Genomic DNA, 26,618 nt, shown 5'->3' with positions numbered 1-26,618 from the left:
CTTGACCTATTACCATTGAGTGAGTTAAGTTTAAAATCAATTCATATCTTATTAGTACAATCATGTTACATTTTTAGTGCATATCTTTTCCTGACTATTGCCACAGCAAGGAAGAAACGGCTCAGACTAAATACTATAGTCTGTGATGTATCCCCCTTGAACACTCTTTCCCCATCTTTAATTTTTCGAAAGCCTAAAAGAAGGCAAATGGGTTTGATCCACTTTTTTCTAGCTTGCAGATATACAGGACAAAGAAATAAGACATTGGTCTCATCTTCCCTAGTGCCTATATCCCACAGTTCGCTCATATCCGGTTTGGTATTTACTATAGGCCCCTTGTCACACACCCACTTAGATGTTCTAGATTTAATTTGTAGAATGCCATAACGATACTTTAGGTACAAGGATTTTCCCATTGCGGGCAGAATTTCGTCCATGAAGCATTCAAATTTACTTTCATTTTTAACTTCAAAGAATTTAAGGGTCAGTTTTCCAATATTAGGATTTTGTAATATACAACTGTGGATATATTCCCAGTACCTTGCCTTCAGCAGTTTTTTAGAAAGGTTAGTGAGGGAGTCTGGATCTGTCAAAAGTTGTATAGGCAACATTTTAAAAAACAATTTTCAATGTGCACTAACCATGCCAACCGGGTAACGTTCTTTATTTGCATTATTTCCTTTAGTGCTTCACTATAGTCCACTAACTCATCAGTAGACCACAGGCGGACCCAATATAACAATGGACGTAGAGAGGCATGATCATCAGAACGACGTATATTCAAATCCCAGAATAAGGGAATTAAGGGAGTACAACCTAGAACAGCTAAAAGTTGTCTGAAAAAGCTGTTTTCTTGTACAGAAAAGGCATCTCTGCCTACATGGCCCCACAATTCTGCCCCGTACAAAGTAGCCGATTGGGCTTTGTACTTAAATAGCTCAATTGCTGATGAGACTGCTCTACCGAAGCTATTCTTATGCTTCCTAATTATGGGGGCTTGAATTTGTGTTAGTAATAGCCTCGATTTTCTATTTGTGGCTTCCAGTTCATTTTAGTGTCAAGGGTGATACCCAGATATTTAAAATTTGGGACGTGTTCAATCTTTTCATTATTTACACTAAAAGCTTTATTAAAACCTTTGTGAGGACTGATCGCCATAACCTTAGTTTTGGAAGAATTAATTTCAAGGCTTTTGTCCGTACAATAAGACTGAAATTTTTTCAACAAATTTTGTAGGCCTTTAGGAGTATGTGACATTAAAATTGTGTCGTCCGCAAATAATAGTGTCGGAACGGCTCGACCACACAGCTTGGGAGAGTCATGTTCGCAGCCCAAGAGGGTGTTTGGGATGTCATTTACATATAGAGAGAAGAGGGTTGGCGCCATAACCCAACCTTGCCTAACACCTCTCTTTATATCTATTCTCTCTGTTAACTCTCCATTGGGTCCCCACCTCACTCTTGCATAGTTTCCCTCATGCAGTCTGATCAGTTGGTAAAGGATGTCACCGGGGACACCCATGTCCCTTAGTGATTTCCATAATTTCCCCCTCGGGACCAGATCAAAGACCGCCCTGAGATCCACAAAAGCGACATATAAGTGGGAATTCCTTATATTAATATATTTCCAGATTAAGCATAAAAATCTAAAAACCTGGTCCACCGTACTAATTCTAACTCTAAAACCTTGCTGGTATTTTGTAAAAATAGAATTTTCCTCGATCCACATAGTCAACTTACTTAACAGTTGTCGGGCGAAAATGTTTTGGAGCACGTCTATCAGACTAATAGGTCTGTAGTGCGATGGATTGTCTGTCTCCCTTCTTAAAAAGTTTAACCATTTCTGCGCCCCGCCAAGTCTCGGGAATTGGAGCTCCTCTTAGGATCTCGTTACTGAGCAAATTAATATACGGAGCCCACAAGAGGTTCTCATGTTTCCAGAGATCGCCAGGTATTCTGTCTGGGCCCGGGGCTTTGCCCTGTTTGACTGCATTAATAGCGAATATAGTGTCAGCCAAACAAAATTCTAACTTCACCCCTACCACCCGAATACAATGTTGAAAAGTGATTTACCCAGACACTTTCCTCAAGAAACCTATCCCTCGATCGGGTTCCATTTTTAGTACCCCCGGCGATAAGCTTCCAAAACGAAGATTGGTCTTTCAGTTTACATGCTAGAAGCAAATCCGACCAAACTTTTTCGTCCCATCCCTATTTTTGCTAGTAGAATGTTTTTTTTTATAAAGCTTCCTTTTGTCCCTGGTAATATTTATTTGGTTCCCTTTTACAGCTTTTATTAACTCTGATTTGGCCTGGCGACAGGCTCTGTTGTACCAGAGTCCTTGCTTCGGAAAATTATTTCGGCCAGGTTGAGCTCTTTTAATCCCTTCTGAGAGGATCCCACTAAGCTGCAGCATCAGGTTCCCATGCACTTCTGTTAGAGGGGAACCCTCGGTATTGATATCAACTAACGGTGACATTAGGGTTACATAGAGATCATAGATTTTCTTTATATTGCCCGCATTGCCCATAACGGCAGGCCATTTTAAGGACCTGCGGTTATTGGACTCTAGGGGGTCATCAGATAGATTGTAATGGCAAGAAGCCAACTCCGTGGGGAGCACAAGTAATGAGCTGTGAGTTGTCAAAATGAGGGGGGGAATGGTCACTTTCAGTACGGTTATCCACCTTTAGCATTGGCCATAGGGACATAGAAAACAATATATATTCTAAGTGGCTTGCATAGGAACCTCTCTTAAAGGTGGGTTTACTTGGGCAATCTGTTGGTAAGCGTTCATTACAGGCACGTAGCCCATATTCCATTGTCATTTTTAGCAGTTGAAGGGCACCTTTTGTGCAAGCTGTATATGGCTTGCATCAATACAGGGAATATTATTAGCATTGTCTTCTTCCCCATAAATATCTTCTAAGCCCATAACTGGTTCAAACTTCCTATTGAAGTCTCCTCCTATAATCAACACGCTTTTGTGGTCTAGGCTAGAGATAATGCTATTTAATTGGGCTATTGTCTCTGATTCTTTGTTAGACTACTGTGGTCTGTTATAGATGTTAATAATACAGACTACCCGTCCTTTAATGTCTTGGGATTTTATAACCAAGATATCAGGGCTATTAAAGTCTATCTTTTTTAAAACAGTGCCCAGTGTAATTCTTGCCCAAATTATCAAACCACCAACTGGTCTGCCTTTATTTATGTTTAAGGCCGGTATGTGAAATGACCTATATCCTACTTTAAAGTAGTTATCTACTCCCCATGTTTCCTGGAATAGAATAAGGTCCCAAGTATTCATATAATCATGCCATACTGGGTCAGACATATTTTTCCTTATTCCGGCAATATTCCAGGAAATTATCTTAGCTTCAACAATGTCCTTGCCATACAATTGTTTATGATCCATATTTATATCCCCTTCGGTTAGCGGGTTGAAGTTACCCAGCCTATCCATCGAAACCGGGTGGCAGCCCTGATTGGCTACATCCCTTGTGTTACACCTAGCCTCATTCCCCTGGATAAGGTTAACTATTGTGACTCTTATTTCCCTTTCATTAGTTGCTCCCAGTCAGTTAACCTCTTCTAGCCCATATAATTCTGTGAAGCGATTTTTTTTATTTGTAGCTACCGGAGGATAGGCGTTGAAACCTCCCACAACTCTTCATGAGCCATAGTATGCTCGTATCCAAAAGATCGCATAAGATTCGAACCATAAAAATAGGTGAGTTTTTTCATTTGAATAGGGCCGCTATCCATGAAACTGTATTTGTTGCAGATTAATCTCACCACATTGGTATCCCCAAAATTAATAATGATTGTGTTGCCCTGTATATCTTTTGGTCTGCTTCCTATCCAGTCAACCCTTCTTGCAAACAGTACTTCTCCATTGAGGTGTCTGGGAATCGCCCTGGGAATCGGCCTGTTATTAAACCAGAATATCACTTTATTTTTTAGCTCTTGGTAATATTCTGGTTTCCCACTCTTAAATTCTGGGACTCCAGTAAGCACAATTACATAAGGCAATGACTGGTGGTAAATCAACCGTGACCAATGGAGCTATTCGATTACTGTCATGATTATTTTTCAGCTTCTGCATACCTTCTGAACAAGCAGCCTTCTCCAATACGGTTTTGCCTGTGTTGGTTATTGGACATTGGACATTGTACAGGGTCTGAAACTCTATTCTTCATCCTTGCAGGTTGCATTTATACCGAGCACACATACTGCTTTTTTGACTAACATATTGAAAATGTCTCTGGTTCTGTAGCCAAGTGGCACAAATATGAAGACCGTAATGAAGAGTATCTCAATTTGTTAGTGGTGTGAATGAGAGTGGAAAGTTAATTGTGTATCTGTTCAGCGTTGGACTTTCCAGAAATACAATAGTCTAGTCTAATGTTTTTAGTAGTCCATTGAAATCTAAGCTTTGGGTGGGGTGTATGTAGCTTTTATCTTTGACACCCTGTCAGTGTACGAGGTCAGTTGAGCTGAGTTTTTTTTAGTTACTGTACTCACTTAGGGGCTGATTATGATGTTGGAAGGTCCGCAACCGACCGACCGTCGGTCGCGGTCCTTCCGACATCTGCCCCTGTGGTCTGCCCACCGCAATATGATGTGGCTGGCAAATGGACTGCTGTTAGATCGGGCTGAAGTAGCCCATCTGAGTATCAGAAAGACACCTTAATCCCTTAATGACGGCGTAGCCAGTCTCTGCTTTGCCGTCTGGATTATGATGTCACTTTCCAACAGCCTATTCATGTATGCCTTTCCAACCGTGAAAGACTCTCGGAAAATGTCTTTGGGGGTCCCTAGCAAGGCCCCTTTCCTCTGGCCCTCCGCTATGGGTCCTAAGGGACACCTATGGTGCCCCCTGTCGCAAAATCATCCTGTGCCCTGGGCAACCCCCAACTTTTTGCTGACTGATGCTGGTGGTAACTGATTGTGACTGACCCTGGGCTCTGCCTAACCAGGCACAGGGCCAGTGCTAAGCTGAAAGGAACATATTAGAATACAGTTAAAACACCTAACATACACTAGGGTACACTATTGTATGGTGGGGTACCCCTGTAATTTGCATGGCCTACCCCATAAGCCCCTAATATATCATAGGGCAGGGGATTGAAACTACCTAGAAGTCCCAAGTACCCTGGGGCATGGGAGTTTAGAGGCCAGCAGCTTTCTCTGCACTTGCATGTGTGCACTGCTGAAGCCTGTCATCAGTTTAAAAGCAGCACTGGGAGCCAGGACTGCTTTTACAAATTAAATTGTGCCCAAACTCGACTTTGGTGGTAGGGGCACTTAAAAATTATTAACCTACAATGTTTTGGCATATTAGGGACCCCCAGGGTCTCCCCTAGGTATCCCACCGCTGCCACCAAATGTTGGAAAGTGGGTTATTGGTAGGTGCAAATGTTGGTCTGCCACTAGCAATAAGGCCACTAACACATGATAGCACTCAACATAGGTCTTAGAAAATTATTCCTATGCTCAACCCTGGTAACGCGGCTGCATGCAGACAGGCTTAACTTCAAAGACAGGTATGTAAAGCATTTAAAAACACCATTTCATTAAATAATTAAGACACAACAGAAAATAAAAATCCAACACCAATTTATAAAATTAGGTAATATTTTTATCTTTTAAATGACACCAAAACGAACAAAATACACTGTAAGGAACCAGAAATGTGAATTTTTAAAGATGAGTCACTTTCTAGTGCTTAGAAACTAACAGTGCCCCTTTTTAGTCCTTCCGTTTTCTCTGACAGGGACACCTTTAAAAACTGTTCTGGAGAATCTCACCAAATGTGTTGTGCGGCCTTCTCCAGCAGGCGGGGTCCAGTTAGAACTCTTTCCTGAAGTTCTGCTTGTTGGTCCCACAGTATTCAACACACAATCCAGGATTCTGGAATCTCCAAGAGGGTGTGAAGTGTGAAACTTCAATTCCGCAATTGAACAAAACCCTTACAAATTCACTGGTACTCCAGGCTGGGAATTCTTTGAAGGGATGTCCAGGTGAGCTCTGTTAACCTGCACCTTGCAGGGAGTCCACTCTTTCGTCCTTTTGGAGCATGGTAATCCACAGGGCTGCAGTATCAGTTGGTGCAGTCTTCAGAGGTCAGGCCTTAGAAATCTTTGCACAGCAAAACCTCTCAGCAGGGTACTTCTTGCTTCAGTAAGTTTCAAGCAGCAGATCTCTGAAGACTGAACCAACATTGTCTTGACTCCAGTCGTGGTTCGTATACCACTTTCTTAGTATCTGGTTCGGTCCACCCCCTGTGGCGCACTGTGTATTTTGTGCTATTTACTGTGATTTCTTTGCAAAGTATGTGCATTGTGCATATCTCTGGGTAGGAGATATTTGTATGTTTTAGAGAGTATTATATAATAAATACATATTTTTATAAAAACCTTGTGTGGTTATTTTTCACTTAATCTATACTATCAGATTGCATTCTGGTAAAACAAGCTGCTTTACAATCCTTGTGGACTGAGCTTGAAGGTTTCTGTCACAGCTAACACTTCGAGTACTTTCTAAGGTTGTTGAAGATCTCTTAAATCACCATAAGGGTTGTCTGTACTGGTGCAAGGTGTCCACTTACATAAGTGTACATCATATACCAAGCCAGCTTCTCACACTCCGCTTTTGCCTCATTAAGCAATTCTAAGAGAGGAAGTCAAGTTCGATCTTGCCCTGTCCCACAGGATCTTACTTAATTGTTCTCTGTTAACTACCCACATCATTTCGGTGCCTTCTAGCATATATGTAGAGACAATGTTTGACCCAAACCTGACATCACTTTCCCATGTAAGGTAATTAATGCAACGTGTAACATCACAAAATACATAAATTCCCCAGTTTCCTTCCAATGCAAAGCCTCTGTAACCCTCAATTCACCCTCTTCCATCCCAGAGCAGACTTATAAAATAGAGGCTCCTTTTCAAAGTGTTTTGGTAATAAGGCTAAAGAACCACCATGTTGGTGCTGGTGAATGAGGCCCTTATGATGAAGCATGCCTCCTTTTGTAGATGAGGGAACTGTCCTTCATAATGAAAGGGGTGGGGGAAGGCAACAGTGGTTAAGTATTGATGATAATTTCCCCACATTTATAGAAGTGAGCAACTCCAGTCTTCCAGTCGTAGCAACACTCTAGACAAGATCTTTGATAGGACATGGATAGCGTAGACGAGATTGTCTGGGACTCCCAGCAGTTCATAATCTCCTCATTTCCCAGCTCTCTAACTCACTCTCTTCCTGTCGATTCTGATCCCACTTCTCCCAGCCCTTCATGCCTTAACCCACCTGCCAGCTGTTCAATGCTAGCTGCTTCACCCTCGAGCTTTCCTCCACGCTATAAGCTTTCTCTTTGTTTACATCCTTTTAGAAGCTATTGCTCAATGGTCCCCTTCGCATTTACTTGGTTGGTCTACACACTTACTCTCACTTTTGCAGAATTATTCTAGGGAGTGAAAAAAACAGGTTTTCAACAAGAAACATTGTACAGAAATATGTATACACATACAGTATACCACAGACAGGCCATGTAGGTGGTTATCATCTTGCTAACAAAACAGTCATCTCTAGTCACATACATGCCATCCAGTAGTACACCGGAGACAAAACTCTGCACACTTAATCAGCGCATCAGATATATTGCCATATAGTGGAATGCCACTGCTCCCAGCTGCGCACTCCACCAGCACACATCATGCTTTATTATACAACAGAACACAGTAAAACAGAACTCCTAACCTACAACAACACAAATGAAACATGCCATTTATTGGCTACTTTGGTAGCTCGCTATCACACATTGCTTTACACATTTATACATCTGTCTTATGGTCATCATGCCTAATCCCTATGAGAAGCATTTCGATAGGTGCAGCCTTCAGTATTGCACATCAAGCACAAAGGATATTAAATCACACCTCCATGAAGGCCACATAGTCACGTGGCACCCGAACATACTCATTCACATTCTAATTGAAGCACATCTTCACAAGTCGAATCACCATAGCCTGCAGTGCAAACTTCAAACCCACTGAACTACTTCTCATCAGACTACGACTGGTGGATTGTGCGCTTTACAAATGACACAAATACCTTGCATAACATACACCTTGTGCTCATCTCAAAGTCAAAAAGCATCTTACTTGAGTGGAAATAAAAGCAATAAATGTTCAGATGCTTCTTTACAGCTTATTTTAACCCCTTTGATACTGATGACGACAGGGAGCCGTCATGGCCCGCGATCGGAATGTGCGGCACAGGAGCGGAATTCCGGCCGCGGGCAAGGGGTTAAGCCTGATGCAAAACCCTTCTTCAAAATAATCAAAAATAGTAATGATTACCTTTCCCAACTCACCAACCCTACATCCCTGTAACTCGTAACCTCTACCTCTCACACTACAAATATCTTGCGGGCTGTCGCATTTTTATTATCTATATAAAATCATTTGCACAAAAGCTTACCATTTTTGAATTTGTTCAGATATCTAGATTTTTTTACAAACGCACCTTGCTTTAACTACTTTTCGTATGATCAAACACCAAAGTTGTTTTCCCTTTTGGAATGTTCACAGTAAAAACGCTAGCCTCTTGCTCAGAAGGCTTTTATCAAATTCATGATATGCGAAATTTGTTGATTTAAAAAAAAATTTTTTTTTTTTAATGTAAATCCAGAACAGGCGACAGCTGGACAGATGTAATGTAGGAATTAGAAATTGTTCCCAGGAATAAGCGAATGTTACAATAATATTGAAAGACTATACAGTTTAAAGATTTTAGTAGCATTGCAGTACATTTTATTTTGATTTACTTCCAAGTTTACATTGTTCTTTCTTCTATCCATTGTCTTAAATCTAGATATCAATAATTCTGTGAAAATCCCTTTTTGGTACTGCGCTTAAAAATGTTAAAGGTCCGTGCTTTGCTTTTACTTTTTTCGTAACAGAGAAAGCAACCAGCGAGATGAACACTGCTGAGGACTGGGGCCTCATTTTGGATCTTTGTGATAAAGTCGGCCAGTCACGCACAGGGTAAGCTAATGACACCTATGCAACCTCACAGTGTGAAATCACTTGACAGACGCCTAGTTTATACACTCCATAAAAACGAGCAATATGCGATTCTTACTAAACTTACAAAATTGTCGGTTGGCTACTTGTTCAGACGTAGAACATGCAAACACAGTTAAGGTCGCCTTCATTTGTCTAAAACGGGCAACTTCTGCCGTCATCCCTACAGTAGATGGAACTGGATTTTAGTTTGAGGAAAGTTAACATTCATTTTTTCCTCAAGTTAACAGAGTTACATACCTGAAATGATTTGTAAGAACATTTGCTGGGTCTTTCTTTGAATACATTTCGCATACAAAGCAGGTGGTTAAAGGTTGAAGTATTCTCAAATGCAATGCAAACATTCCGCCTTATAACTGCTTTCATATCTTGCCCCGACTTGCAGGTTGCGTTTGTCACTGACATGTGAAAGAAAACCCCTCAAAGATGTCTATTGTCCTTTTTAGGTCGAGGTACTAGGCAGAACCGGAAGTACCGAGATTTAATGACTCTTAGTAGTACGATTTGTCCCGCCTCTGTTTTTGGCTCTCTCCCATTGGCTGGCTTCCTAAACGGAGGCCAGCCATTGGAAGAGAGAGCTGTCCCTCCGAATAGGCTCCGTCCTTTTCAGATTTGGAGGTGTGTTCGGTGTTCTTCTTTCCACTTTTAGGCCACGCCCATTCTGAGAACACCGAACACGCCCCCAAATCCGAAAAATGTCCCTGGTTTCTCCGAGGCATTTCTGCCGTGCCTCGGAGAAAGACGGTGGTGGTTTCCAGAGCTGCTCTGCTCGTCCCCCCTCCCTCCGCCCGCAGCTCTCCTCTGTCCCGCTCCCCCCTCCCTCCGCCTGCAGCTCTCCTCCGTCCCGCTCCCCCACCTCCCTCCGCCCGCAGCTCTCCTCTGTCCCGTAGATTCTTTGCTAAAAGGGGTGAAACAGACTCGGGTGGACTTGTAAACAGCATTTGCTGGGCGTGTGTGTGACCAATTACGTGCGCCATCCTGTCAGAGCGACAAACGGAGCATCACTCTGAAGAGCCCCGATGCCCCCAGGAAGCTCCATAGCCAGAGAAGTCCCTCTGGGTCAGGCCTCACAGTAAAGCCGTTTCCCGAACTTTTTTCCGCACCAGAATCGGAGCACTGCTCCGTGTTCTTCGCCAGCCTTTGACACCTTTGGGTAAAGTCTACGCTGTATCCAAACGCATAAACGGCCCCTACCCGCCTCCCAGTGTGTCCTTCATATCACCGCCCCCCCCTGCCTAACGCGCAGTCTTTGCTCCCTGTATAGCGCCTAAAACCCCTCCCTACACCCGAGTCACCCGGAGCCCAGCCGTGGGTGTAGCACTCACCAGTGCCTGGCACTGCAACCCTCCAGCCTCCTCCACATTACTCGGAAGCCCACCCCACCCCTTCAACCAAGGTGAACTGAGGATAGCGGGAGGGGGGAACCCAGATGTAATTGGAGTCCATGTGCTGTAGGGAGGAGTGTACACTGCAAAACACACTGGAGAAGCTACAATTACACATAGGGAGCATGGGGAACTGCAGACACACGTGACAATAAAGCCAGCCTCGGGGAGCTGCATTTTGCCCTCAGGGGTTTGGGATGACAGCTAGAGCTGCAGTTATACTTAGGGACCTGCAGTCACGTCACCAGGGAGATTGAGCCGAACATGAGGGACTGCATTCACACCTTTGACACTGCAACCACGCCCAGGGATCAGCAATTATGCTAAGGGAGTGGTGGTCAAGTCTGTGACGATGCAGTCACAGCTACAGGTACAGTAATACTAGAAGCCGTGCAGTCAGCACCGGGCTCAGCACCCCACGTGTTGTTCTTTATTCATTCATTCCATCAACCAAGCATCAATGTCCACTGTGGAGTCGAATTCATACGAGCGTAGCTGCTGTCATACATGGAATTACCATACAGTGCCCATCATACTAGTAACAATATGTAGCTGAGTTAAAACAAGCCTTCCGCCTTGAAAACGTAGTGGAAGCCGTACTAGTAAACCCGCAATACCTTCTCAGAGGATCAAGCTCACCCAGCCCCTAAGTCTGCCAGAAGCACCTCAGGCACGGGGCTCACAGCTGTTATTATTCACACAGCTCTGATGATGCACCTCAGGCACGGCTCACAGCTGTTATTATTCACACAGCTCTGATGATGCACCTCTGGCACGGGGCTGAAGCAGTTATTATTCACACAGCTCTGATGATGCACCTCCGGCACGGGGCTGAAGCAGTTATTATTCACACAGCTCTGATGATGCACCTCAGGCACGGCTCACAGCTGTTATTATTCACACAGCTCTGATGATGCACCTCAGGCACAGGGCTGAAGCAGTTATTATTCACACAGCTCTGATGATGCACCTCAGGCACGGGACTGAAGCAGTTATTATTCACACAGCTCCGATGATGCACCTCAGGCACGGGCTCACAGCTGTTATTATTCACACAGATCTGATGGCAGAGTGTTGAGGGCAGAGTGTTGAGGGCAGAGTGTTGAGGGCAGAGGGCAGTAAGTGCGTCGGTTTCTGAACATATATATTTTGAATATTTTACAGTATCCGGTTTCCACCAAATTTATCAGGGCCAAAGTGCAGGATTAAACAAATCTGTACATTTCCATTCAGGTGATCGTTTGCTAATGCCTGGTACTCATTTTAGGTTTCACCTGTATAGCACTTGCACTGTGCTTGAGAAAACGATTGTGTTTAATATAAACCTAAAAGGGACGTATATCTTGCCTCACTAACTCACTATATAATACTCACTCTTTCACTTTTTATTACTCGCTCTCTAATACTCTATTTATTAATTAACTCTCTCCTACTCACTATCAACTACTCACTCTACTTCTCTACCAGAGCAATGGTAACCGCTCATCTCCTTCGACAGACATTCCGTCGATGATTACCTGTATTGTACTGTTAATGCAGTCACCAATGACAAAGAAACCGTTTACCGCACTGTCGACAAATGCACAAAAAATTACATTAATCACAGAAAAAGGAATTTTGATACCATTAATGCCTGAACCTACTTCAACTACCATGGTGGCATCTCAGCCACAAGCCATCTATTGGACATTGAAGATTCTGATGGTTTGGGACTCTTTGGCCCAGTCTAGCGTATCTTCATGTGAAATATTAAGAGGAAGATGAGACTATGGGATTTGAATATTTTGCTCCGAGACTGACCCCAGAGAAACAAACCGTATTATAGTACTTTGAGGACTATGGATCCTTAAAAAAAGACTTGCAGTATCATGAGGAGATGAATCTGGTTCAAAGTACTTTGTATAAAGACATGAGGCTTATGTTATTACATAAGATTTCCAGAACATTCTAAAACTACATCACCAAAGCAACCATCTTTACAACCACATTTGCCTGTTGTACAACTATGCTTTCCTCGCACTCTCATAATATACCTTCTTTTCCAAACCTGAAATTGCAATATCACAATCAAAAGGACTGCATTATCTGCAGTGGATAATAATACTTATTCGGAAGTTGACAGATTACAGTGTGAAGTAATCAAAGCATAGGTGCAGAATTGGATGACCATTTGGCACATATATCCCCACCAGCCTTCTCTACCAGACTCCTCACCAGACGATGTCTTACTCTTTCATGAACTTTAAGAGGTTGGATTCATCAATCACAGTCAAACAATCTGTTTGTTTTCTTATATGAATTTAAGGAGCCTTCTCGCAAATCTGTGAAAGCTATTCCAATAGTTAATCTGGAATCCAGAAATAAAAGTGATGAAAAATCCAGCTACAGTTTATGCAGTTTTCCCTTGTCTGGACAAAAATGATAAAGCTCCTGATGATTCCCTTGTCAGCGTCAAATAGGTCATCCCAGTGCCAACTTTGGTGAAGGAAGCTGCCCAACATAGATCGTTAAGTCCTTCCATATCCTGCTTTACTCAGCCAGAAAGGCAAGGAAGATATTTAGAAAACATAGGAAAGAGATTCTCTGATGTGGCAGCAATTGCAGTCCGGCTGCCACTTTCTTAGTAATCTCCTTGTGCTCTGACGAGCAGTTGTGGTCATAAATTAGTGCACACATTGGCCTTCGGCCATAGGGCAAAGAAGCTGAAGCCATGAAATTTCTTCATGAGGGGTAACAACAACATTTGAGGTGATAGACTATGAGATGGATATTCCATCCACTTGATTTAGACTTTTAGGTTTTGCAGCTGTTTTCCAGAGACCTAGATGACTAAAATTTAGGCCAGAAGTTCAAAGTAAGAACTTGGAGATTCTCCGTGATGGAGAGCTGTTCTGAGGCAAGCATGTAGATGAGGCCTTCTATTCAATCAAGACCTGTACCACAAGGACTCTCTGCATCCTACAGCAGAGATACCAGCCCTTTCTGGGATGCAGAGGGCAATTTGCATTCAGAGAATATTAGTCTTATCGATATCGACACCCTCAACAAACCTATCTGCAACAATACAGTCAGCAGCAGAATAAGGCTCCACCATCAGCCGCTTACAGAAAACAAGACCCATGGAGAAAGCAAGAACCACAAAATAAAGAGTGGCAGAAGAAAAAGGTTTAAGAAAGGCGGTGGTCACAATAACTTCTTTCTATACTGCATGCTGAAGGGCAATTTTTCTGTTATTACTCAAATTGGAAGAATGTGACTAAACACAGCCGGGTCCTGGACCTTCTGTCATATGGTCACACCTTGGAATTCATCCAAAAACCTCATAACCACCCCATAAGAGATTCCATTTCCATCTCCACCTTCACCTTTTAAAATTGGAAATGTTACCCATGATAAGCAAAGAAACGTTTGAAACAGTGATCTTAGCCTAGAGTAATATGGCTTTGTTTTCTCGCTATCTGGAGAATGTAGACCTATTTTAAATCCGTGAAAACTAAGGAAGTATCTCGGGAAGCAATCATTTTGCATGTTCCCAGTCCAAGATACTTTTCAGCTTCTGCATTTTGGAGTTATCCGACATCATTGGATCTCTAGGACGCCAACCTTCATATCCTCATAGATCCAAAATACCACAAGTATTTAAGAGCTGAAGTGGCTGGCTGCTATTACCATTGTTCAAAGATCTCCCATTTGGCCTTAAATCAACCCCTCTTATTTTCACATCTTGCTCCAGAGGCAGCATATCTAAGAAAGGAAGGTCGCCAGGTCTTTCCATCCCTTGACGACTGGCTGGTAAAAGCTTCTCACCATGCAGCCAAGAGGTCAAACCAGGCTTGTCTGCGACTCTTCAGCAATTTGGGCCTTACTCTCAACAAACGCAAATCTTCGCTCTAACTGACCAGTACAATAACATTCTTATTCACCTTGCCTCAAGATAGACACAGCACCGTGCTTATGAAGCCCAAAGTTCATTCAAAAGGCTGCATTCTGAATAGGTTGCAGCCAGCAAGGCCAGCGTACAATGCATACTCTAATTTAAACCAATTATCAGTAATAGCATGCTGTTCCTGTGTAGGATTAAATAGTAGCGTATGTGTTAGCTAGCTTACCTTGGAAAAATAATTTTTGGGGACTTTTACCCACCTGGGTCTTGCGGCTTGGATTCCTGCTAACAGCCCAGGTTGCTTACTTTACTAATAAATCAATCAAAGCACCAAGACCTGGTTTAGAAGGCATCTACTTTCAGGTAAAATGAATGCGAGTTTCTATAACTTATAGGCTTCTACAGAGGTTGAGGGAGTGCGATATCGAGGGTACTGTTTTTAGGTGGTTCTCTTCTTTTCTTGAGGACCGTCTACAAACGGTGTGGTCGCCTCCTTTCTCGGCAGATATTCCCCAACTGAATGTAGGGGTGCCTTAGGGATCAGTACTAAGTCCCACTCTTTTTAATATCTATATGGCCCCTTTGGCACCCCTGGTGGAGGAATATGGAGCAAAAATTATAACCTATGCAGATGACTCAAAGCTGCTGTTTATGGCCGCAAAAGACTAGCAGTTAAATGAGCATGCAATCGTCTTATGCCTCACCAAGGTTTTTGATTGGTTGTGTCAAAACCAATTATCGTGCAATTCAGCCAAAACGAAAATAATGTTTTTTGGATCGGCGCCCGAAGATAAATGGCGAAATTGGCTGCCCCAGACTCACACACCGCCTGCATGCCCAGTCAGTGTTGTTAAAAATCTGGGTGTCAGGTTGGACTCATCCTTGTCCATGAAAGCACAGTTGCAATCCGTGGTAGGTATGTGTTTCGGAATACTGATGATGATGCAACTTTTTCTTCCTTTTTTCCCTCAGTCCCATAGGCAGACTGTGGTCCAAGCCCTTATTTTATCTAGGTTGGATTACGCTAATGTTCTGTATTTGGGAATCCCTAACTACCTACTTAACCGTCTTCAGGTGATCCAACATGCAGCCACAAAAGCTATTATGCTGGTAGGACCTAGAACACCTATGAGGAGTCATCTGTATTGGCTCCTTATGAAAAACAGGATACTCTTCAAGGTCCTTGTGCTGGCCTTTAAGGCTCTACATAATAGTGGGGCACAGTACATTCAACAGAGGGTCACACCGTATTGCCCGGAAAGGACGCTTAGATCATAGTCACATCATCTGCTGGTGATACCAAAATTTTCTTTGGTCAGAAAGGGGGGTAGATCCTTTCAGGTGGTAGTAGGGAAAATATAGAACTCCCTTCCACTCAGCCTCCGACAAGAGCATGAGCTACTAAAATTCAGGTAGTCTCCAAACGTTTACCGCCTTTACTTAAAAAAGAAATTTTTACAAAGGACAGACCCCAAATTATTGAGTGTTATATTCCCTTCAACTTAACACGGTGTACACTCAGAACCCCAAAGTTTTCAGATAAAATGTGAATGGCAAAATGACCCCTTTTGGTGTCCTGTTTTTAGATAATTTCTGGCAAAGGGGTTGGCCACAATATAAATAAGTGTTGGAACACATTTTATTGTAAACCCTTTCTTCTCTTTACAGAGGAGTTAAATAGAGTGTAAAGGAATTCTACTATTCCTAAATAAAATACAGTTGACACTATGCTGAGAAAATGATCGCTGTTAGTAAATTGCGAATTATAGTGTCTTTACGTTTTCAAAAGTAGGTTTAGAACACAGCCCATGAAAAAGCCACATATTTGTTGGTTAATGCAATTTCTTCCTGAGCAGAGAATTTATGATATGACTAAATTGGAAGAGTAGGTGGGGCAATAAGAATGGTAAATAGTAAAGAAATCCACCTTTAAGTGATCGTGAGCTGGCATTGCTAACTATAGCTGGACAGGCAAAATGTATAATTTATGCCGAAGTTAAGGAGGACGCAACCACTTTTCTCGCTGCTTCCCGCATTAGTATATTTAATGAACAGTTACTATCATGATTTTTAGCTTGAAAAACTGATGTTCATTAATTCTGGTGCTCAAAACTATTCAAAACTACTTAAAACTCCATTCTAAGATGACGCGTCCCTCCGTGACGTTGTGTCCTAGGACTACACGCGCCTACACGTGATCAGATACGCAGAAGTGTTTTTAGGCGGCGCTGTGAGTCCTGGGAGACATGCGGAGGAGACAACGCGCTCCGTGAGGCCCCGGTCGGTAAAGAGGACTGGCGGTGGAATTGTTTTGCCGGCATTTATGGACAAGCGGGTGCTTTTTGAATTTAGAAATACTTTAGAGAGACTGGTTCGATGGTCGAATTACTAACGCAAACGAAATATACCCAATGCAAGATATATGTCTAATTACAGGCGGGAAGACATGGCGTATTTACACTAAAGAGAAGTGTTGTGTGTGTTGTGTATAGAATACCCGTTATTTCCATTCAGGTGCATAAATTTGAACACATAGGAAAGAGAGCATTTGAATTAGCAGTGTTTCTATCCCATATATACATTTTATGTTGTCCAACAGTCTTACTCACAACAGTTTTAATCACATTATTTTAGATTGACATTACAGCTGAAATCTACCAGGAGGACTCATATAGGGAGTTTTCCAAGAGGCCTTAACAGAGCAAGCTAGTACGAGAGACAGTGGCCTCTTGAGGGTGAATATGATTCTAAATAAATACGAACACATAGTAGAACACTTTTTGATATTGGGAGGAGTGAGAATGACTTAGTATGTTGTGTGTTTTGTTTTTACAATCAACAGTCTCCTATAACGGTGTATGGTGTGTCCAATACTGGTGCCTTGTCGAAGTGGTTTGCCCTGAAGAATTTGCCAAAAATTAACGTGGCAAAGAAACATGTTGGCGCTGAAAACGGTATGCATGAATAGCAACCGGTTTTAACTTGATAAAATACACTTTGTGAATAATAAAGTGGTTGCTGCTAGAGTGTATTTGTCAATTTTAATTACACACGGTTGCATCGCGAGATGTGACCTGCTCACTTCACTGCACCTAGGTTTTTCTTTTCTTTTGGACACCTTTTCTTTTTCCTGGACAAAATGACCACCGATGATGATAAGTGGGCACAACTGGTGAGTACCAACCAGTGAACCCGTTGGTGGTGCACACGTGAGGGGTCATTTTGCCATTCACATTTTTTCTGTTTATTCTGAAACCTTTGGGGTTCTGAGTGTACACCGTGTGAAGTTGATGGGAATATAACACTTAAAAATTTGGGGACTGTCCTTTGTAAAAATTTCTTTTTTAAGTAAAGGCGGTAAATGTTTGGCGACTACCTCACAGCAAGAAAAAAAGAGGACTGTATGGAATCTGTAAGTTATAGAATCTTGCATTAGTTTTAAAATTATATAACCTGAAAATAGGTGCCTTCTAAACCAGGTCTTGGTGCTTTGATTGATTCTTGAGTAGAGGGTGATCTGTGTGTCTTTTCCCTTTGTAGCTCCTTTTTGAAAACATGCATACTTTTACTAACCAGCATTTGCAATGCAATCGGTCTCGCCTTTGGGACCCTATATAGATTTAGCTACACAGCTCATTAGCCGGGGCGCTGAAACATCTACTGTTCTTTAACATGGAGGGAAAGTAAACGCCAACCTGTGTGACATGCCAGGTATGGGAACACATCAAGAGAAATATTGCCTTTCAGTGGGAAATGGAATAGTCCAAAGCTCTGTTCTGAATATAAAATTAGGGCCTTCGGTTGCCATATCACTAAAAATACAAGTTTTGAAAAAAATATTATTGTCTACAGATTCTCGTGCAAGAAAATTTCTATGGATAGGAATCTAAAGAATGCTGAAGTAAATAAGCAGAAAGCAATTGTGGTATTTTACTGACCTCTATTGGTCGTTTTCTATCAAGACAGTTAAATATAGGCAGCTGAATAAGGAAAAAAGTTCCTAATCGGAAGCAGACAAGTCCTAGGACTGATCTCCAGAGCCCACAAAGTTCATACACCTAGAAGTATATACTAAAATCTCGAATGCTCGACCTAAAAATGGGCTGTTTACTACTATCACCACCAAGAGGGATGTGCTCGTCTGCTGTGCTCATTAGTAACTATCATGGCCACAAGAGAAGAGGTTCCATTATTAAAGCACTATGCTGCAAACGACTAGCTCCAAGCCAGATCTTCAGCTGTTAACGACACTGCAAAAAACAAACTTTATCTGATGTTGTAAAGGCGTATCATATTAATAAACCTAGCGCACTTTCAGCACATCTGTTTAATTCATTGTTAGGAATGATGGTATCATGCATTCTTCCAATTTCTTTTGCTGCCTATGAATGAGATCTCCAGGAAGAACTGGACAAGCAGTGGATCCAACCCAGAATTCATTGGGCAATATTGTGGATATCACACTGAGAAAGAACGCTGCTCTACCATTTCGGGCTCTGTCAGGGGCGAAAGGGAAAGGGGAAAATAAAGAAGTGAAAGGGAAAATGTCCACAGTAAGGATCATGCTTGTGTTGTTCAACTACTTTATGTTGTGATTCATGCATTTGAATATATGAAAGATCCAGTATCTGAGAAGGGAAAAGGATTCTTACCTGTAATTGTAGTCCTGCCCTTAGAAGATTTACCTATTCATCAAGGCTAATTATTCCTCACACTTGTACTAGAATATCGTAGCAATGGTATCCTCTGCGGGAAGTCGTTCTCAGAGTGCTGTATTTTGATTAACTGAAGTTTAGTTATTTTAAGTCACTTAGGTTTACATTTCTAGACCTTTCAGGCTGTGCATAATGCTATATTGCTTTCTAATTTTACAGAGGGACTCTCACTTCGACAGGGAGTGATTCAAGTATGTAAATCTATGAAAGATACCAATGCTGGTAAACTACTGTTACAAACAAGTAACTTATTTTCCTTCCCTTTCCTGTTCTTGTCACACCTTCCTGTTAAGAAGAACCCATGTTGCTCTATTAAAATTCTACACGGTTATGGTCTGGATTAACTGTGCAGTTGTCACCAGACAATTATGTGAGCACCACTAGAAATTATATTTCGCTACACCCACAAGTTGGGAGCCAGTAGTACATGTTTTAATTGGGCAGACGTTGTTTGCTTCCGATCTTTTTGTTTATTTATACAACTGCATTAGCTTAAACTTTCAGGGACACACACATGACATTAGAATGCGCTTAAAGTGTCTTAGATAACTAGAAGATATACGACTATTTTCCTTGGCAGCATATTCCACTTAAATGGATTTGTAGGCCTGTCTAGATCGTGCAGCAGTCACCTTACCTTTTAACCTACGTCAATAGTATTCTACAGTTCTTTGTTTCCACAAAAATACATCTATTCAAGTGCTATTTACTTTTAATGATTTTATATTACCATACAACATTCCTTTAAAGCCAGGAATGACCTTCCCAATTGTTGTTTTTTATTACAATTTTTTGTTGTAACCAAATAGCCTCACTTAGAAAGTTGGCATCTTTTTCTTTTTTACTCGTACAATTTTTGTGGCATATGTGTTAATTTTATTATAATTAAAAAAAACTATATATAATAATCATCACACCAGCTTCCTAGGGCCAGACTTATTGGCATTGCCTATGGTTGTTTTTATTTAACACGTGATATAATTCCTGTTTTTAGTTGGTACCAAAGACTACTTGATATTAATTGTAATTCGGTCAGTTTTAAATTAACCTTTCTATGGTCTAGGTATTCTTGTGTGCTTCCAATGATGCTTCGTTTCAAAGTTTCTTCATTCTCATTTGTGTTAGTTATTACAAAATGCTGCTGCTATTGCTAAAAACCAGGCATGCAGTCTCTCATTGTAGAACTATAAACAACACCCCTTTGTCACTGCCCTAAAAACATAATTTCTTTACTTGGTTCTCAAAAGTAGAATTGCATGGTACATTAGTATACACTGCTGAAATGCAGTGTCATGCTACGAATCCAACTAGTTTTATTTTTCAGATTGGCTCACGCAAATGGGCAAATATGTTGCATGCTTGCTGACAATCCAGCACTGCTGGTTGTACACCTCAATTTAAAAACTTGATAGTGTTGATTGATTATGTTATTGAATATACCTGTGCGTGTTTTCTGTTGTGAGGAAAACAGGGCATTCACAGAGGTATTCAGAGTATATGAAGCTGCACTCCTGTACTACTCCTTCACGTACCCCTACATATCTTTGAGAGTTGGAGCTAAAACAGCTAAAATGGGAATATTGGTGGAATGTTCATATAGAATTAGTACAAATTGAAAGAACTGGACCTCTGCACTTTTTTAGTAGGGATTTGGATATTTCTGGGAAGATTCACAAATGTATTTATTAGTATGTGAAGTAATACTCTCGCATTTAAGGATCGCTCCTAAGGCCTTTCTTTCTGTCCCACCTCACTTATTTCTACTTCCAACATACAACATTGTGTTTTGAAAAATAAAAGTGTTGGGTAGATTGTTTGACGTAATCGCAGCCACTGGCAATTGCTCTACCCACAACCCAGGCTATCGTTTTTTGACCACCATGCCACCTCTGTCAGGAACCATCCATATGCAAATCAAAAACATCACCTTATAATTGCACATTGGTTTATAATCTAATTATAGCAGTCCAGCTTGAAATTCCAGGCCATGTCTTCTCTGACTGGCCAGCCCCATTTTGGGTGTGCCTATTTATTTTTCCTGGGTGCGGTGCAGCGTGGTACACTTCACACAAAGGGCATTTTATTGAGGAGAAGAAAAAAAATGATGGGTGGATTTTCTGAATCTGGTACCACATTTAAATCTGGTAATGACCAATGTTTTGAGACCTGACGTCACTCTTGTTTTTTATTGAATACCAGACCAAAAGACAGTCTGCGTGCTATAATGAGAAGGGTGAACCATAAGGATCCACACGTTGCAATGCAAGCACTTACAGTAAGTTATTTGTTTGCATCTACTTATTTTAGTAAACTGTTCATAAGAATTTAACCTTGTTTAAGCATTCCCCCTTCTTTATTGCAGCTTCTGGGAGCATGTGTATCAAACTGTGGTAAAATCTTTCATTTAGAAGTGTGCTCTAGAGATTTTGCAAGTGAAGTAAGCAACGTTTTAAATAAGGTAAGTTGCCTCATTGTTTTAGTGAATTCCTCATTTCTTGTCCCATTTCTCCTGTTGCCTTGGCCTTCCTTCAGTATAGGGACATGCTTGCTAATCTGTTTTTACTATTGGTGAATATCAAAGAAAACCCTATGATGAAAGAAAACTTCTGCATTGTAGGATTCTCAGTGATAGTCATAAATGCATGTCACACACACACAACACACCACACACAGTTTTCTGACGTTGGAGGTAGACATCTTAATGTTGAACAGTTCATTCATTGACACCTCCATAAGTCTGTCAGTGACTGGCCAGCTTTTACAGCCCTTTTCTGTAGAAAACTACCGTATTATAACTAAACACAAACCAGCTCCAGCTACTGAACAAAATGAAGGGAAATGTGCTTAACAAGCCTTTCAATGGACTGACTGTTCTTTGAGACTCTCTTCCTAATTCTTTTTTAGATCAAGCCTAGCGCAGCGCGCATGCGCTGCTCTAGGATATGACCTTTTGGAATCGGCCTGCACTTTTCAAACACTCGTGCTTGTGGTGGCATCCACCTTGCAGGAGTGAGCAGCGGTGTGCAGGGGCCATCTGTTCCCAATTAGCGTGGCTGCGCGCACTTGTTTACATTTGCCTATCTCGCATTTGAGCTTGCTTCATGCTAACAACTCCTGAAGGTTTCAGTGGCCTAGCTCTCAGTGAATTAGAGCTTGGCTATTGAAACCTACATGTACCAGAAAGCTCCTTGAAACTAGCAGCTGTCTATCAAGAAAGGACAAGTGCTAATATGTTGCAAAGTTCCCGCTAGGCAGAGATATTTAATCCGAGATATTTTGTTTATAAATAAACTTCACGCTTCAAATAGTGAACACAATCTTCGTTCTCCTAAGGAGGACCTAGACATTTCCCACTTAAAGTTGCCTGTTTCTGCACATGGAGAGAACACTTCCTGTCTACAGTAGTCCACTGATGGCAAGTCTGCATTTGTCCGGAAGAGCTGGCATGGGGCCTGAGTTGGGTTGAACAGAATATTTCACATTGGTTGAAATAGTATTCTGGTCCCCTGTGCCGTTCGGCAGATGACACCTACAGAACCAGTTCCTTTCTGGTGTGTGTGAACTTTGCTGAACCAGCTGCTGTTATTATTCCAAATTAGTTATGCACGATTATGCTCTTTGATTTCATCAGATTTAGTTCAGGGTTCAGTGAGCACTCAGTTCTCGATGGTAGAGTGCTGTTGTTGTAAATCCTTTTACTTTAACTGGATGGTTGAGATAAGGTTTAGTTTTGAACTTTTATATTGTTTTACATTTCTCTAGTTTGCTTTAATATGTTTTGGAAAGCCATTGTAATTTCCTAAATTGATTAGAATTGTGACCTATCAAATTTGATGGCTCCGCGATTTACGCCTCTAATTTGTTGTGATACGATGGTCACTGATTTTAAATAAGATTCTGTCCACTTTGCCTACCACCCTGTTGAGTTGGGAAACTGAGTACCATTGCATTGGGCATTAATATTAATATCAATTAGTTACTGTGTTTATAAACCAGTGTTTCTGCTCCCCCAGTGTGCATGGAATGGTTTTATTATGAATTAAGGAGCACTTGCCTTAGAATACCCTCCCACTATGCGTTGCATGATTTTATTTTTATTTAAGGATTAAGTGTCGCAGTAAACCCAATCCCCTAATCATAGCTACAATGCCATAGATCTGGTATTTCCACCAACGTATCGCCCATTTGGTCCGAGCTGTATGCACCATTGCTGTACGAAGTTGCCCGCCCGCTCCATATTAGCAGCATTTATGTATTTGGACCAGGGATTCTGTGATAAAATTGATTAGCGGATGGTTTAGTCCAAGTGTTTGTAGGGGAAGTGCACCTAGACAACTATTTATTTAGTTGAAGGTTTTATGAAGTCCTCACAAACCAAGGCAGCCACGTGAGCACCTCTTAGCTGCGGTGGGTAGAAACGTGTTGTGACAAGTATCTTAAACCACTCTTAAAATACTCCCAAAAAGCATTAACCAATGACAGTTCAAGGTCAGAGATGTGCTACCTTGCCTGTGTTGTTAATAGCAATTTAACATTGATACAGTTCCTGCATTCTCATTAAATGGAAGACATCACAGGATGGGTTGGTTAGCCTTTCAAGTGTACCATCTAAAATAATCGTTGCCGAAGCCATATAGGTCTTGGCTAAATGATAGAAAATAAATCTGTATGATGTGGTAATCACTGACTGCGAGGCACATGGATGTGTTGCCTTAGTATGGTATTATTCTGAGCCTGCACCCAGAATAAAACTGCATGAAGACAGCAGAAAGAAAGCCACGCAGAGCAGGGAGTGCAGCACCGTCTGCATCTTGAAATTAGTTAGTGTGAGTTTTAGTTGCTTTTTTTTCTGGTGGAACAGGAAGGGGCTAGCAACAAAGGGAGAGGGGCGGCCTCCAGAGTAGCAACACTGCAGTGGGGGTGGTATGGCAAGGAACAATTCAAGGAGGTGGGACGGAGGAAGGCGGTTCCGGCAAAAGTTAAACAAGCATTGGCATAGCCAATATGTCTCGCTTTTGGGACCTTATAAGTATTTAGCTATGCAGCACAATATCCCTGGTGCAACAATATCAACTGTTGCATTGCTAAACACCTATAAGGTCCCAAAGGCGAGAGCTATCGCCTATGCCAATGCTTGTTCTATGTGTGCCATTTTTTCTGCTGTTTCAGTTGTGCAGGATTGGGGCTTCTGGCACCCACCTTCTCTCAAATGGGTGTGTGGCAGCCTATTTATCATTTGAGGGAAAATGTGGCACAATTGACTAGAGAAGCCATTTTCTGGCAGAGTGTTGATTGGCTTTGGGGCAGAAGAGCGTGCACATGCCCTGCTGTCAGTGGGCCAGTTCCACTGCTGTGAATGCACACATGCATAGGCGCTTGAAGTAGGGGTGCGTTAGCACCCTCAAAATAAACAAGCTGGAGTTCAGATGGTAAATGAGCAATAAGAATGCCTTTAAATTCTGTTCTTTTCTTGTCACATTAGCTGTGTATTCAAAGACAGGTCAAACGTCAGGCTGTGTCGTCTGACAAATTTCTGTTTATTTATTTATTTTACCATGGTGTGACGACCGGATTTTCGGACCAGATAGAATCAGCTCACAAAACACCATCAATCCAGCCGAAACGTAACCATCTCCCTCCTCAGGACCCATTTATCCAGGCACCTGGGTACCTACCTGAGGATGGGGAATTAGCAATATACAAGCTCATATCATCAAAAACACCACTAAATCTATAGGGTTACTAGGAATACTCACTGATTACTAAGGACGTCCATCCTCTACACCACACTCCTACCTTATAGTCTCGCGGCAACTCAGACCCAGACTATGCTACCCTCCTAATCCTAGTGAAGGGGACAGTTCCGATAACTTACCATTACACACTGACCACAATCAGTGCTCGCGCAAGCCACAATCCTGTGGGTATACGCACTGTGTCCTCACAGTGCTCTCACTATTTCATACATACACAAGCCACAATCTTGTGGGTATACACATTGACCACAATCAATGCTCTCATTAACGCCACTTTCCCTAGCGGCGATCTCATTACACACTGACCACACTCAGTGCTCACTCAAGCCACAATCCTGTGGGTATACGCACTAACCACAATCAGTGCTCTCACTAGTTCATACATACACAAGCCACAATCTGGTGGGTATAACGCCGCTACACTACGACGATCACTTTCCTATGAATACCTTCAGCTCTCTCTCTCTCTCTGTTGGGAAGTTTCTCTCATACATCTAATATCTACTGGGGATGCAATTGTTATATTTTATGTGGTACACAAGAAAGGCCAAATTACACTGTGTAAAGGTTATTCCCTATTTCGAGTTCTTCTCTACTCCCTTGCTCAGTTACCATTTACCTGGACGGAAGTCGCATCCGTTCACATAACAGCATCTGACTAGAAGAAAGGTTAACTTTATCATAAGGAAGCAACGATCACACACTAGTTCACTAAGAACTGGGGTATCTTTATTCATTAATAACATCAACAATATAACACTACAATATCACACATAGCCTGAAAAGTAAAAGGGGAATAGACACATACACAGATCTGCGGGGTCTCTTTATTATAATGGAAAGCTTTATTACTAATTATAATAGGCTGCACACCGCTGAAAGAAAAAGGATTAGCAATACAGTAGGGAATCTAGCCTAGAGACTTGAGCCCAGGGACACTTCTTGATAAGATTCAGCTCTGGCCGGTTCTCTCTAGTTTGCAATGAGCGAACAACACCTCATAACTAAAACATCACCTTTACCCTGCAAGCATCTCAGTCTGCAGGGACAGAAAGCAAAATGGAGTCTCTCTGGTTCTGGGCCTTGTAGGCCCGAAAAGGACTTAACTCTATCAGAGTACATACACAAACCATACCAATATGTAATATGAAGTCAGGACTACAGGATCCACCCTCTACTATAGGTAGGATGATGAAAGGACACATAATTATGTCAAAGCCAATAGGCAATAGATGGATTAGAGTCAAGAATAAGGGATCTATCATCATTTAAAGCAGCTATCCTCTAGTTTATGCTTCTAGGTCTGAAAAGGGGCCTAAAAGGACCAAAACAAGCTAAGACTAGGGATCGAGGATGGTAGCAAGCTTAAAGTCACAATCACTCAGAAATAGAGCCAAAAACCCGGTCAGAACACTGCACCCTTGACTTCAAATTGCTAACATCCGTAAACAACAACAAACAAATAAACAAACATCAACATAATCTATCAACAAAATCAAAAACAAAAAGACTCCCTAAATTGAATGACAACTAAGGAAAATACCACCTAAAACTTGATGTAGGGAATATAAATCTGACAACCAATTGAAAACTAATCAAAGCACCCTTGACCTGAATGTTGAAATGTAACTAAAATTGATCTGATACCAACAGAAACTAACCAAGCACCCTTGAACTAAATATGCCTCAACCTCTAGTGATAACTCATGAAATCTATTGATGTGGGGAAATGTCTGTGAAAGAAAAACAACAAAGGGCCTAAATGAGGCCTGCCTACTTCGGTCAAC

General features: G+C 41.7%; 1 protein-coding gene across 2 annotated transcripts in view; it reads left to right on the top strand.

Moving 5' to 3' along the window:
• Window positions 1-26,618, top strand: part of STAM (signal transducing adaptor molecule) — a 252,063-nt gene that overhangs the window by 27,024 nt on the left and 198,421 nt on the right. For both annotated transcript variants that reach the window (XM_086941774.1, XM_086941775.1), the window contains 3 exons: window positions 8,969-9,053; window positions 21,275-21,350; window positions 21,438-21,533. In XM_086941774.1, the coding sequence (XP_086797900.1) occupies window positions 8,969-9,053; window positions 21,275-21,350; window positions 21,438-21,533 (257 nt within the window). The remainder of the gene's footprint in view (window positions 1-8,968; window positions 9,054-21,274; window positions 21,351-21,437; window positions 21,534-26,618) is intronic.

The sequence above is a fragment of the Lissotriton vulgaris genome, chromosome 10 (genome assembly GCF_964263255.1).
Source record: "Lissotriton vulgaris chromosome 10, aLisVul1.2, whole genome shotgun sequence".
Taxonomy (NCBI): Eukaryota; Metazoa; Chordata; class Amphibia; order Caudata; family Salamandridae; genus Lissotriton; species Lissotriton vulgaris.
This window is presented reverse-complemented; position numbering and strand designations above follow the sequence as displayed.